This window comes from Rhinolophus sinicus, linkage group LG09 (genome assembly GCF_036562045.2).
Source record: "Rhinolophus sinicus isolate RSC01 linkage group LG09, ASM3656204v1, whole genome shotgun sequence".
NCBI classification, from domain to species: domain Eukaryota; kingdom Metazoa; phylum Chordata; class Mammalia; order Chiroptera; family Rhinolophidae; genus Rhinolophus; species Rhinolophus sinicus.
The window spans coordinates 30,238,897-30,253,880 of record NC_133758.1 but is presented as its reverse complement, the minus strand read 5'-3'; the positions used below and the strand labels follow the sequence as shown (position 1 = coordinate 30,253,880).

The window sequence follows — 14,984 nt, the reverse complement described above, 5'->3', positions numbered from 1 at the left end:
TTATTTATCTGTCTATATATTTATTTAATGCAAGTGTCCAGCATTTCCTATACATTACAGTTGAAGTCAGCTTTTGTGGATTAAACTCACTGCTCCCTCCCACTGCTAGGAGTCTTGGAACATAGCCACTTTTTTTTTTCCTCATAGGGCGGTGGGGAAAAACGAAGTAACCCAAAATAGCATAACCTTCATCTCCTCTTTCTTCCCCCTCTCCCCATAATTCTTATGTAGGCTTGAGAATTTGTCTGGTTAAGTGGTAGCTCTGGCTAATTAAATGCTTAACCTTTAAGTCTGAAATATTTTTTTTGCCTAATCAATTGTATGGGAATTTCCTTGTCTTGGTGAAGGGCGCATATTGAATAGATGGCTCAAGTGGTTTTTGAAGCCCCAGGATGCTTCTTACTGGTTACTCATGCTGAGTGGAACTGAGAACAGAAGGAGCATGACCTTGACGAGATCCTGGAATTTCCTTCCTTGAAGACCTAATGCCAATTGGTTTCGGGGTCAATTGCCTACTTCTAATAACAGCTGAACCTTGTGCAGTGTTTACTGTGCCAGGCACTGGAGTGGGGACTGTCACATACCCACTTGTTTAACTCTCATCCCATTTGCAGATAAAGGAACAGGGACCCAGAATGGCTAGTATTGGAGTAGGATTCAATTTAGGTTTGGTGACTCAGATTCTGCACTGTTAACACTATGCTGGTTGAACCTTCTAAGATCAGATTTCTAGCGATCTAACCTGTCTGCCCTGTTTTGCAAAATTAACTACTGGACCAAAGGCCAAAGCAGCCTTCTTCCAAATGGCTTCCTGACCCTGCAGAAGACGGTGGGTAAAGTGTGTGTTGCCCTTACCAGCAGCCCCTTAGGTTCTACATGTATGCCAGGACTTCACACAAGCATCTTCCTGATAGCAGGGTGGACAAAAGCTTTTCTTTTGGTTATGTACGTTGGCATTTCTGAATCTTCAGTAAAAGAGGACATTATTTTAATACTATTTTTTGGACGAAGTCATACATTTATGTGGAAAAAACTTTCAATACACTAGGAATAAAAGGAAATTTAATGAACCTGATGAAGGCCATCTACCAAAAACTACAGCTAACATCATACTTAATGGTAAAAGACTGAAAGACTAAGAACAGGAACAAGACAAGGATGTCTGTTCTCACCACTGCTGTTCAACATTTACTAGAGGTTCTAGACAGGCAAGAAAATGAAATAAATGGCACCCAGATTGGAATGGAAGAGTAAAACATCTCTACTCGCTGATAACATAATCTTGTGTATAGAAAACCCTAAGGACTCTACACACAAAACTACTAGACTAAAAAGCAAGTTCAGCAAGGTTATAGAAAAAAGACCAATATATAAACATTAACTCAATTTCTATACACTAGCAATGAACACTATGAAAATGGAATAAAGGAAAGCATCAAAAAGAATAAAATACATAGGGATAAATTTATCGAAAGAAATATAAGACTTATACACTGATAAAACATCATTCAGGTAAATAAAAAAGCCCTAAATAAATGAAAAGACATACTGTGTTCACAGATTGGAAGACTTACTATTGTTAAGATGGCAATGCTCCCCAAGTTGGCTTATAGGTTCAATGCAATTCCTATCAAAATCCCAGGTACATTTTTGCAGAAATGGACAAATTGATCCTAAAATTCATATAGGAATGCAAGGGACCCAGAACATAGCCAAGGCTATTTTAAAAAAGAACAAAGTTGAAGGACTCATACTTCCTATAAAAGTAAAGTAAGTACAACTCATACAAAGTAACAGTAATCAAGACAATGTACTATTAGCAGAAGGATAGACACACAGACCAATGGAGTAGAATTGTAAATCCAGAAATGAATCCATGTATCTTGGGTCAACTGATTTTCAACAGGATGCCAAGACTATTTAACAGGGGAAAAAATAGTCTCTTTAACAAATGCTCTTGGGACAACTTGATATCCATATGTAAAAGAATGAAGGTGGATCCCTACCTCACATTGTATTCCAAACATTAAATCAAAATGGATCAAAGACCTAAATATAAGAGCTAAAATTATAAAACTCTTAAAAGGAAGCATAAACATAAATCATCAGGACCTTGGATTAGGCAATGGTTTCCTTATTTTTTTTTTTTTGAAGTTGACTGTTTTATTATTAATTTTTTTTCTCCTGCAAGGCTGTTGCTTCACTTTTTAAAAATAGCACCAGCAAGCACAGTATACTGCAAAATTAAGACAGTATTGTTCATCATCTGACACAGTGACAACTGACAGGAACTTTTCTCCACTGCCAGTTATTTCCAATGGAAATATTAAGTATTTTGACCCAAATCCAGAGATGGATGTAAGCAAGTTACAATACTATATAGGGCTTAAAGTAATAATGTTATCGTTGAATGACATAATTTTTATAACTAGATTTTACCACAAATTCAGGAATTCTGAATATTATAACTTTAGCCTAACCTAAAAAAATCATAGGGTGTTGTGAAGAGAGGCATATTGTGTTTATCTGCAATCATTAGGAAGTTAAGGAGTCTTTTCTTTCAGTAGCATTGCTGTAGTTTCTTTATCCATTGGTATTACTAAAAGTTGTTTTAAATCTTCTATCCACCACTAATTTAAGATAACTATTCTAGATTAAGTTGTTCATACGACTTTATTAGGTGGGGCGGGGCGGGGAGGGGGGTTCCATTTGCACTCCTCAATAAATTTTATGTAGTTCTCATACGCTTCTTCACTCATTAGTTCGTCTGGTTCTGAAGGGTTACTCAGCATCATCTTGAGCCGCCAACCAGCTTCATAACAACATTTGTTGACAAATCCTGGATTTCCTGCAAGAGCTTCATTAATTTCTGTTACTTCTCCTGATAGAGGAAAGTAGAGTTTACTAATAGCTTTCACACTTTTCAAAGCACCACACTCATCTGAGAGTAGATTGGGGCCGGTGAGAAGCATCCAGACGGTGCCCACCCTCAGGCCCAGGGCGGAGGCGGGCAGGGGTGATGGGCACCAAGGTGGTGCAGGCTGCAGGGTGGGGAGGTGGTGCACCACACACTCTGAGACGTTTGCAGGCAGGCAATGGTTTCATATGACACCAAAAATACAATGAACAAAAAGAGACAAATTGGACTTCATCAAAATTGAAAACTTTAATGCTTCAATGGGTGCCACCAAGGAAGTGAAAGGACAACCCACTGAATGGGAAAAAAAAAAACTGTACACAAATATTCATAGCAGCATTATTTATAATAGACAAAACGTGGAATAACCCGAATGTCCATCAGCAGATGGATCAACAAAATGTGGTTTAGCCGTACAGTGGAATACGATTCAGTCATAAAAAGGAATGGAGCTCTGATACCTGCTACAATATACCTGGAAAGTATTATGCTAAGTGAAAGAGGCCAGACACAAAAGGCCACATCTTGTATTATTTCATTCGTATGAAATAATGGAAACAGAAAGTAGATTAGTGGTTGTCAGGGCTGGGGCTGGGTGGATTGGGAGTGATTGGTAATAGGTACGGGGTCTCATTTTGGGATGAATGAAAATGTTCTAAAATTAGTGGTGATGGTTGCATAACTTTATGAATATATTAAAACCATTAAACTATATACTTTAAAAGGGTGAATTTTATGATATGTGAATTATATCTCAATAAAACAAACAAAAAATCCATCCTGCACAAAACAAAAAATATTAAGTGAATGAAAGAATGAATGAATCTATTTACATTGTACGTTCTTGAAAATGTACCATGTTTCTCTGAAAATATGACCGGATCTTATATTAAGTTTTGCTCCAAAAGATGCATTAGCGCTTATATTCAGAGGATGTCCTTCTGAAAAATCATGCTAGGGCTTATTTTCCCGTTAGGTCTTATGTTTGGGGAAACACGGTATCTCAGAGTTTGTTCTATGTCAGTGCTTATAAAGTACTAGATAACTGGATACTAATTCTCTATTTTAAATACATGTTGATTGACATTTAGGTCATTTCCAGTCTTTTGCTATTGCAGACAATGCTGTACTGAATCGCCTCATAGACATGCCATTTCACAAAAGCATGGATGTTTATAAGATCAATTCCTAGGAGAATTGCTAGGTCAAAGAGTGTTTGCATTTTAGTGTTACCAATATTGCCAAAGTGTTGTGTATAAAGAAGTTGTACTAATTCGCCCTCTACCAGCCATGTACCAGCAGGCCTGTTTCCCCACACCCTCACCCACACAGTGATTTATCCAACCTTTTGATCTTGGCCATCTGATAGGTAAACCTCGATATCTTCCTCTCATCCAAATGTGCCTTTCTCTGTTTATGAGAGAGGCTGGAAAGATCATTTCTATTCCTCGTATCCTTGGACGCTGTCAAAGTTGTTCCAGGATTGACGAATGTAGAATTCACTATGGGAAAGCAGAATCAGGGCTCACCCATCAGGGAAGCTGCATGGAAACTGCAGAATAGGGTATGAGTCATGATGGGAACTAGCTTCACCATCATTAATCACAGGTGTTTGTGGGGCTCCTCCTCTTTGTGGATGCTCTTCCAGGTTCATAAGAGAGCTGGTTAATCAGGACGGCTCTCTCAGGGCTCTAAAGGTCCTTAACTATTGAAAGTGCAGTGTTTCCATTGCTCATGCCTACCCTTGCATGAAGAAACACCTATCAAGAGGCTGGGAGTGGCCTGATGTTATGTCTGAATGCATCAAATGGGCAGTGCTCAAGCTTACACAAACCAGATCTAGGTAAAATGAGTGGAGAACCTCGGAAAAATAGCCACAGCTTTCTTTTGTGTTTTCTTTCAGGAACTGTCTACCTTGACCATGCAGGAGCCACATTGTTCCCCCAGAGTCAGCTCACAAGCTTCACGCGTGATCTCACGGAAAATGTTTATGGTAAAGAAAAACACACCATAACTGATGTTTGCATTGAACATTGGCCCACTATGTTCAGCTGATATTTCTCTGCTTAATTCAAGTTGGGTGAATAAACTGGGACCAAGTGGAGCACCCATAGCTGAATAAGCCCCACGGAGAGGGGGTCAGGCAAACACCCAGGGTCATTCCTTCTAACATATGTGTTGCTGGGATGGGAGAACTGGCCCAGGGCCACATGGGGTCAGTGTCAAGAAGGGCACAGAGGTACAACGGTGCTGTATTTGGTGGTGTGATAACCCTGTGGGACTGGTGCAGTGCAGAGAATGGGACAATAGGAGGAATGTTCATTCATTCCCTCCATAAATATTGGTTGAGACGCTCTGGAGGTGGGGGTATGGTGCTGTCATGGGAACAAAGGAAACAGTCCCTGCCTTCATGGGCTCTGGTGGACTTAAGACCTTCATCAAGTGAGCTCCAAATATATGTAAATCACTGTGTGAAGGGCGATGACAAAAGGCTTTTAGTGCAGGGGGTGTCTGGATCTGCAGAGTGACAGTGGGTTGGCAGTGTGAGTATCAGGGAAATTTCCTTAGGAGTGGGGTGAATGCTGGAGGATGAGCAGGAATTCACTTGGGAGAGAGGACACAAAGGGCATTTCAGGGAGAGGAAACAGCATGAACCAAGCCCTTGCTGTGGTTTCAGGAATGAGCCCAGAACATAGAGGGAGGGTAGGAGAGGAAAGCAGTGGATGTATGAGTGGAGAGGTAGGTAGATGCCTTACAGGTCCTCTATAGAGTTTAATCTGTATTCGAGAATCAATGGGCAGTCATTGAAGGCATTAATCAGCAGCATAATGTGATCAGGAGGTAACTTGGGAAAGGGAGTTTGAACTAACAATAGTAGTAGATGTAGTAGTGGTAATGACAATAGCAATAAATAACAATAATACATAAATAACCTGTACTGAGCAGTCGTTGCACTTCAGGTACTGTTTCAAATGCTTCATCTCTATTATCTTTCCATGCTCACCACAAGCTAAATGACAGCTTCTATAACAAGCTGCAAGTAAGGGACAGGTTCTGTTACCACTCTGGTGGTCCGGATGAGGAAACTGGGTCCCAGAGAGGGCAGGTGCTTACTCTGAGGCCACACAGTCAGGAAGTGCTAGAGCTGGGGAACTTGGGGGAGCAGGGTATCTAGACAGTTTGGCTTCAGAGCACAAACCCTTAACCTCCACCACAGTGCCCGGGTTCATGATGGTCCTGGCATGCCATACGAGGGCTCCCAGTAGCCAGCAGATATTTAAATCTGGGAAACAGTCTCCAGGGAAGACATCAGTGAGGGACTTTATCTTGATTTTAATCAATGATTTGTAAAGAGACCTGCAATTCTCCGTTGTTAAACTTTGCAAGAGTCATAACTATGGGAAAGGTGCTGGCCTGAGAAATGACAGAATTGAGACAGAAGGTGGTTATTCATGATGTAGAGTTAAAAACCAAGGTGATGAAAGGTAACCTGGGTAAGTATCAAGCCCCACGGGTTACTAGCTGATATGGCAAAGGAACACTGGTAGCTTCCACGGCCAGTATCCAGTGTGACCCTACAGTGTGGTTTGAGAGAGCAACACCAACAACGAAAAACTCTAAAACAAACAAACAAAAATCCCAAGACTTGCCTTAATGTGCACGTGGGATCCTGCTCCTGAGAAGTGCTGGTGACTGGGCCCAGCAGGTCAGGCCCTTTGAACGGTCTGTGTTCACGCCTGGGGACTGTGATTTAAAGGAGACAACGATACTCTGGGACACACACAGAAAGGCCACCAGGAGTAGAAATTGACAAAGGAAGGGTAAAAGTGGGAGGTCCTTTATCCTTGAGAATAAGTGGGTAGAGGGAGTCATGAAGGCCCCTTTCACACATTAGGAGGAAGAGATAGATGTGTTTCTGCAGGAACAGGGCCAGGAGCAGGGGTGAGCTCAGGGCAATAAATGGGAACTTAGGTCAAGTGGCGTTTGTGGCTCTGTCTCCTGGTTAGGGGAAGAGCAGCTTCCTGAAGTTGTGTACTTAGTGTCCTGCAGTTAATGGACAGAACCGGGCTGGCCACCTGTTAGAAACTTGTAGAAAAAGTTCTTGCATTGGCCCGGCTGCCTCTGAGTCAACTTCCAGTTGCAAAATGCTGTTCTGGATCCTGTCTTGTTTTATTCGCAAGGGGAGGGTTGTTTTTTTCCCTCTAACAGCTTTCCTGAGTTATATTTTATATATCATAATATTCACCTATTTCCAGTGTACAGTTCAATGATTTTTAGTAACTTTACTGAGTGGCATTATACAACCATCACTATACGTTACTTAGAACATTTTTATCCCGCTCTCCCGCAATAAGCTCTCTGATGCCCATTTACAGTGGATCTCTGTTACTCCCCCAGCTCCCCAACTCTCCCCCACCCCCATCTCCATCCCCACCGTCCAGTCAACTACTGATCTACTACTTTCTGTATCTCTATACAATTTCCTCTGCTGGACATTTCCTATAAATGGAATCACACAACATGTGATCTCTTGTGTCTGGCATCTTTCACTTAGCATGCTTTTGAGGTTCATGTATGACATAGCCAGTAATTTTTTCCTTTTTAATGCCGAATAAGTTTCCCTTGTGTGGATATGCCACATTGTATCTCTCTGTTCACCAGTTAATGGACATTGATGTCCCAGAATTGGGCTTTACAAATAGAGCTGCTATGAATCTTCATGTGCGTGCATCTTTGTGTGGACCAGTTTTCATTTTTCTTGAGTGTATAGGAGTGGACTCGCTGGGTCATATGATAGTGTTATGCTTAACTTTTTGAGAAACGGAGGGAGAAGGTTTGGGAGGAACACAAAAGGAGGGACCATACGCAGTGACTCAATGGCTTTGTCTTTGTAAACTGCCAGGTAATCCTCACAGCCAGAGCATCAGCAGCAAGCTGACCCATGACACCGTGGAGCAGGTGCGCTACAGGTGAGCAGCAGGGGCACCAGCTGGGGCGGGCACTCCCAGGTGTATAGACATCCTTCCTACAACCTGCCTGCATCCCACAAAGGTTCTGAGTTGGTTTCAGGAAGACCACATTCAGCTGAATGGCCACACAGGCACATTGATAAAGATCAGGGTCAGAGGGTGGAAAGGTAAGAGTGAGTGGGTGCCCCGCAGGGCATACCAGAAGCACAGGTAGGCAGCTCAGGTGTGCACAGGTGTGTGTGGCTCTGGGCTGGGGTCAGGATTCCTGGGGATCAGAGTGATCAAGAGTGACCCAAGTTCCTAAATCTTGCTTTCAGAGGGACGACAAACAGTTTCTCTGGTTTTTATTTGCATATTTCAGTAGGCACCTTTCATCTTTCCCCACCTTTTTACTAATATTTGCATGTTAAACAGCTCGTTATATGTTTCCGCATGTAATAATTGGTTTTTGGGAGTTAATTTCCAAGGGGTAACTAAAGTGACTTGAATGGATGCAATTTCAAATGATTTCCAATTTGAAAAGGATACTGGGTGGCCAATATTAAAAGCAACGTGAAGCAAGTTGATGCCTTAAAACTTGTTATGGGCACAGCTGGCTAGCAGACCAAGGAGGGGGCGTTTTCCACTAAGGTGAAAGTCCTTACAGCTTATTGTTTTATCCCGGGTGAGGTGGGGATTTGAGAAGCAAGGTGATTTTGCCAGTTTGAATCCTGGCGTCACAATTGTGTCTCAGCCTATCTGAGTTTTTCCCTAGCTGTGAAGGGAGATATCATAGTAGAAATGCGACTAATTCCAAACATTGCACAATGGAGAAAGACCAAGTTTTTGCTGCCATGCTGTGCTTCTTCCAGGATTCTGGCGCACTTCCACACCTCCCCAGAGGACTACAGTGTGATTTTCACAGCTGGGAGCACGGCTGCTCTTAAACTGGTAGCAGAGGCCTTCCCGTGGGTGTCCCCAGGCCAGGAGAGCAGCGGGAGTCTGTTCTGTTACCTCACCGACAGCCACACCTCCGTGGTGGGCATGAGGATGGTGGCCAAATCCGTGAACGTCCCTTCCATCCCTGTCAGGCCAGAGGACATGTGGTCGGCGGAGAAACGGGGAGCTGCCGCCAGAGACCCAGACTGCCAGCTTCCTCATCTCTTCTGTTACCCAGCTCAGAGTAACTTTTCTGGAACCAGATACCCCCTGTCTTGGATCGGAGAGGTCCAGTCTGGGCAGACGTGCCCTGTGAGTGCTTCTGGGCAGTGGTTCGTGCTATTGGACGCGGCCTCCTATGTGAGCACCTCATCTTTGGACCTGTCCGTTCACCAGGCCGACTTCATCCCCATCTCCTTCTATAAGATCTTTGGCTTCCCCACCGGCCTGGGCGCTCTGCTGGTGCGTAACCATGTGGCTCCTCTGCTGAGGAAAACCTACTTTGGAGGAGGCACGGCTGCTGCATACCTTGCAGGAGAAGATTTCTATATCCCAAGACAGTCGGTGGCAGAAAGGTACCTCGCCGTGGGAGTGGCTTGGGCAGAGTTCAGCAAGGCTGGAGTCGGGCCTGTGCCACCTGTAGGATTGTGCAAGGGACTGGGCTGGGACAGTGGGGTCAGAGGAGTGGGCCACAGCTGGCAGGGATGGACGCTGGTGGCAGGGCTCAGCTCTGGGAGGCAGAGGTGGAGGGAGTGTGCCACAGGCTGCTCAGTGAACTCTGCCCTCGTTTGTGGGAGAACAAGGGCCTGCAGGTAAGGCCTTGCGCCAAAGAGGTGAAAGGCTCTCAAGAGAGGAAGGAGGGTGGGCTGCTAGGCCTTTGACCAGGTGCTGACAAGAGGTGGCAGCAGCTAAAGCAGTGATGTGAAAGACTTGGAACAAGTGTGCATCCACTTTGATGGCATAGCTGGTTTTCTGCTGCTAGAATCAGCTCAGCTTGGGCCTAGTTAATAAGAGGAACCAATTAAACTAGACTTGTGGGGCACTGTTCACAGCAGTCTCTCTGAACCTATTGTGAGTTACAAAGGATGTCTGAGGGCAGGCAGCTACTTGCCCTCAAATAGTATGTTGGTGCGAAAGTAATTGTGGTTTAAAAGGTTAAACATAATTGCAAAAACTGCAGTTACTTTTGCAACAATCTATTATCATTGGCCTATGCTGGGGTTTGTTGGTATATGTGTTTTTCTCAGGCTGCAGGGCAGGCGATGTGGGTTATGCCCAGGAACTTCCTGGATGACAAGGGCTGGGACCTGTAAGGTGGAATATGTGAGAGGGTGAAAATGGTAGCTGACCCAGGGTTCCACTGGGCCCAATGGTGGGGGATACCATGGGGTGGGGGCCGAGAGCTGGTTACCCTGCTGGTACCTGACAAGGCCCAGCCCCTGGATGGGAAGGTGGCTCAGCTCCCCCACAGAGCCAGGAGCAGACGCAAAGGTCCTGCAGAAAGGGGCCTTGGCAGCAGAGTCAGCTGCCAAGTGTGTGGACCCTGAAGCAGGATCAAGCTGGGAGTGAGTGCCGGCTCCGCTGCACACCCGCTGTGGGGACACGGGATGCGACGTGATCTGTGCACCTCGGGTGTTTCCTCTAACGGAGGTCTCTCAAAGGAGATGATGCTTTAGAGCTAATATAGGCGAAGCACCAGGATACATGACGAGGCTATTTGATGCCTCTTGTGTTAGGACTTGTCCGTAGTTGGGGGATGCTGAAACAGGAATGCTGTGCTGAAACCTTTGGAGTCCAGTGTGATGATGTAGCATGTAATGCAGTATAACTAAGTGAGAAGAGAATAATGACAGGCTCCACAGCGTATAAAGGAAACTACAGGCCCAGTTGTGTTGAGCCAGTAGGGCAGCTCCTTGCGGGCACGGTGAGTGGGTGGGGCTGGGCCAGACCGCTTTCCTTTGATTTGGGTGGGTTGCTTTGCAGCACGTGCCACACCAAGATTCTCAGAAAGCTGAACGTGTTTATTTTCCAGTAGAAGCCTAATTGTTTTCTTGTGAACTTAAGACTAGAACTCAAAAGATTTAATACCCAACTCAAATGTTCCTTGAACATGTACCTGGACCACGTTCTTAATCTTTTCTAGTTGATAACCCAATGAGATACAACCTTTGATGGAAACGAAAAAACTCCCTTTCCCCCAAGAGCCTATTAATGATCGATGAATAAATAATTAGTAATGATCAATTAATCACTTAAATCATTCTTGGCTAATGTTTAATTGATTAAAAGTTAATCACTAATTCATTAGTGATTCACCAATCAGTAATTGATTGATTATTGATTCATTGTGAATTCTGTCTGTCCAATAATTACCATTAGTTTTATAAAGAAATTAATATTGCAGTAACAATACTTTGAGCAGCTCTTATCCCTAGAGTATGAAAACACAACAGTATTTCCGTTGAAAGCTTCCACTTGTGTCAAGCTGCTGTGTGTCACCATCCTTTATCCCGACGTTTGCTGAAACCGGCTCATTGTCTCCCAGCTTCCCCATCGCACCTGCAGCAGCCAGAGGCATCTTGTCAGAGCCTAGGTCCCTTCCTGTCACTCCTCTCTGCTCAGCGCCCTTGAGCCCATTTTCCCACCCAGGGTGGAACCTCTCTACCTATTTCTCCTACCACTCCCTGCCTTGTCCACTATCTCCTGGCTCCACAGACCTCCTTGCTGTTGGGCGGTGTGCCAGGCTCGGGCCGCTCAGGGCGTTTGCTGCACTCTCTCCCCGGAACGCTGTTCCCCCGGAAACCATGACTTGAACTGTTTCAAAAATGAGCCTTTTCCCTTGCTCCCACCTGGTTTCTGCTCAAATGAGCTCCCTGGGAGAGGACTTCCCTTACCATCTTGTCTAAAGCAGCTGCCAGCCCTCTGACTTATGCATCTTCGTTGCACTTGTCACCACCTGGCTTGTTGCTTATTTGGCTTTTCTCTGCATGTTTGTTGCTTGTTGTTCCTAGTTTCTATGCTCCCAGGAGAATGGAAATGCTGTGAGGGCAGGGATTTTACCTGTTATGTTCACTGCCGCGTCCTTAGCACCTAGGACAGTGCCTGATACACAGTAAGTACATGGACAATCAAGATTTGATGATTATTTTGACTAAGTGAATAATTCTAAAATGCCAGCATAATCAACACTTTTATAATCGGGAAGGGGTACATCTGCTGTATTGAGAGCCTCCTAGTTTTTACCAAAGCCTGTGGTTCTACAGACTTTGGAATCATGGACTCTCGTTAAGAACCCTATAGCTACAAGGTTGATCAACACTGAACTGATGCCCTGTCAGTCGTGCTCTCTTGGGGTCAAGGGTGGCATTTTAAGAACCCACAGCACTTGAGGTTTTGTCAAGTTCAAAGTCTTCCTGGGGGCAGCAAAGCATCTCTCTATTTGTTAATGTCTCAAGATGGTGATGATCTTTTAGGGCCTTTTGTCACCACTGCCAGCCCATCCTGAGAAAGCTGCAGAGTGGGTCCGGGGCAGAGGCAGCCTGACGGGTCTTGCTATACAAAACCCTCTGTCCTGTGGGGGAGAGCAATGGTTTGTAAGGCAGCAGAGAGAAGGCATGCACAGATGATGGCTGAGCCTAGAGTTAAAAGCTCATTACCTACCACAAAATGCACATGGAGAAGTTGGCCACAGCTTAATCTTGTTGCCTTCCCCATGGTTACAGGTTTGAAGATGGCACCATCTCTTTCCTTGACGTGATAGCACTGAAACATGGATTTGATGCCCTAGAGAGCCTCACAGGTAGGGGGACGTTTTTCTCCATGTGGAATTTGCTCCTGTTGCCCATGACCTTGAGGGGGGCCTGGCACAGCTAGGATTCAGATGAAAGAGAGTCTGTGTGAGTGATTGGCACATGGCAATTGTACACTGAATGCAGTTGAAACTGATTGGAAAGAACTTCAAAAGGACTTCTGAGGCACGATTAAGAGACTGAGGCTTTTTTTTTTTGGTCAGTTGAAAGAACATTTTAACAGGTAAGAGACATTCCAAATCAGGAGATTAATACTTTCATAGGAGCAGAGGAACTGTCCTGAGTTCCTGCCCTGGGAATGGTTACGGATCCTGACACCTTATTCAGCTGTTACTTTGCTGGATTGCCCTACAGCCCCCCGGGGAAGCTCGATGATAAGCTTACTTTATCCACGAAGCTAGCTTATGCTCAGAGAGGTTAAATGTCTTCCCCAGGGCTAGGGAGCTGGCAATTGGGAGGGCTAGGATTTAAACCCAGGACATATTAACACCTCACCTTGAGCTTCTCACCATTGTTTCTGCCACTGGCCTTTGCAATGATGCACATTTTCCTTCCTGATGAGCGCTTGGGGTGCGTGGACAGATGGGGGCACTCACCACAGGCTGACACACAGACAGATGCCACTTCCCATCATATAGGGCTTGACTTAAAGGTACATGACTGGGAGAACCTCTGTCGGGTGAGTCAGGCATCCATCATCCTGCTGTGCTCCTGGGTGCTCCTTCCAGAGACTGAGCTTCGAGAAATGGGGGAGCACTGCTTGTACCGTCCATACAGAGATGGGATTGTGGTGAATCATGGACGTGGCTTCGTGGTTGGACATTCCTTTCTCTTTCTCTCTCTCTCTCTCTCTCTCTCCCCCACAGTAATGGGACCCTGTAGGTCCTCAGCCTTAGCCCAACTGGGAGCAGAGAGGGTTCATAGGAAGGGAGGGCTCCCCTGACGGTGATGCAGGAAGGCAAAGGGGCATCATCCAGGACACAGAGCACATAAGACAGACACTGAGAAATGAGCACTTTCCCAAGGAAACCGATGAACAAGGTACCCAAACTGCATGTGACAGGGGCTGAGAGGGCCAGAGGCACTTTCGGAAGCAGATTGACAGTATCATTTTCCCCAAAAGCAAAGCCTGATTTTTCCTACTTAATTGCTCTTTTTAAAGAAGATTGTTGTAAAATATATATAACATAAAATGTACCAGTTTAGCAAATTTTTTTTGACATTAAGGAATCGTTGTCAACATTGCTGGGTGTGATAATAAGCAATTTTTAAGTGTACAACTCAGTGGCATTAAGTACGTTCTATGCAACCATCATCATTTTCATCTCCAGGACTTTTTCATCATCCGAAACTGAAACTCTACCCATTAAACAATAACTACCCATTTACCCTCCTTTCAGCCCCTAATAACCTCTATTCTTTCTGTCTCTATAAATTCGTCTATTCTATAAAATAGAATTATGCCTCTTGTATAAGAGACATAATACAATATGTGTCCTTTTTTGTTGTCTTATTTCACTTAGCGTAAGGTGTTTTAAGACCCATCCATGTTGTAGCATGTTAATTGCTTCGTATAATATTAAAATGATTTAAACACTAATACAAACAAACAGCAAAAAATGAGACATTTAAAGACAAAATTGTACATTGTGGCTATCTGCTACCAAAGGGCCTAAATACTTAAGTAATGTTATACATATATATATATATATATATAAAGAGGATGACGAGTGCCTAGGAAACATTCAGCAACGGGAAACTGTTGTCCATTATCAAAGACCTACACCTTTACTCTATGGGCAGTCCTATACAGTATTTACAAGTATTTTAAATCATTAATATTAGGTCCAAGTTTGCCAGGTATAATCTCATTGTTTTAAAAGTGAGTGCAGTTGTTGTTAAGTTATTGATTCTCTTTGCCATCTCATAATTGTTTTCGAGGTGGAATGGAGAATATAACACAGCACACCTTCACCTTGGCTCAGTACACCTACACTGCCCTGTCCTCTCTCCGGTACCCCAACGGAGCCCCGGTGGTGCGGATTTACAGCGACTCTGACTTCAGCAGCCCAGAGGTTCAGGGTCCAATCATCAATTTTAATGTGCTCGACGACAATGGGACCATCATTGGTTATTCCCAGGTGGGTTTTCTTTTCGCCTTGCTGACCCGTTCCTAAGAGAATCACTCTGGTCTGGAACTCTGCAGCCTTTTCCAGTCTGAAATTTGCCGTCAAGTCCCCTTGCAGTAGCTGTTAGGAAGCCCATGCATGGTGACAGAGGCCACTGGCTCTTCGAGACTCTTGTTGACACACAATTCTGACAAACATGGCTACGTAGTTCTTCAGCGCCCTTTATTCAGCCAGAAATGGT

At 44.4% G+C, this 14,984-nt stretch overlaps 1 protein-coding gene across 1 annotated transcript in view; it reads left to right on the top strand.

Annotated features, from left to right (window-relative positions):
- Positions 1-14,984, top strand: part of MOCOS (molybdenum cofactor sulfurase) — a 47,084-nt gene that overhangs the window by 2,341 nt on the left and 29,759 nt on the right. Inside the window, exons 2-6 of the mRNA XM_019740835.2 lie at positions 4,821-4,910; positions 7,821-7,887; positions 8,739-9,380; positions 12,528-12,604; positions 14,556-14,755. Of these exons, the coding sequence (XP_019596394.2) occupies positions 4,821-4,910; positions 7,821-7,887; positions 8,739-9,380; positions 12,528-12,604; positions 14,556-14,755 (1,076 nt within the window). The remainder of the gene's footprint in view (positions 1-4,820; positions 4,911-7,820; positions 7,888-8,738; positions 9,381-12,527; positions 12,605-14,555; positions 14,756-14,984) is intronic.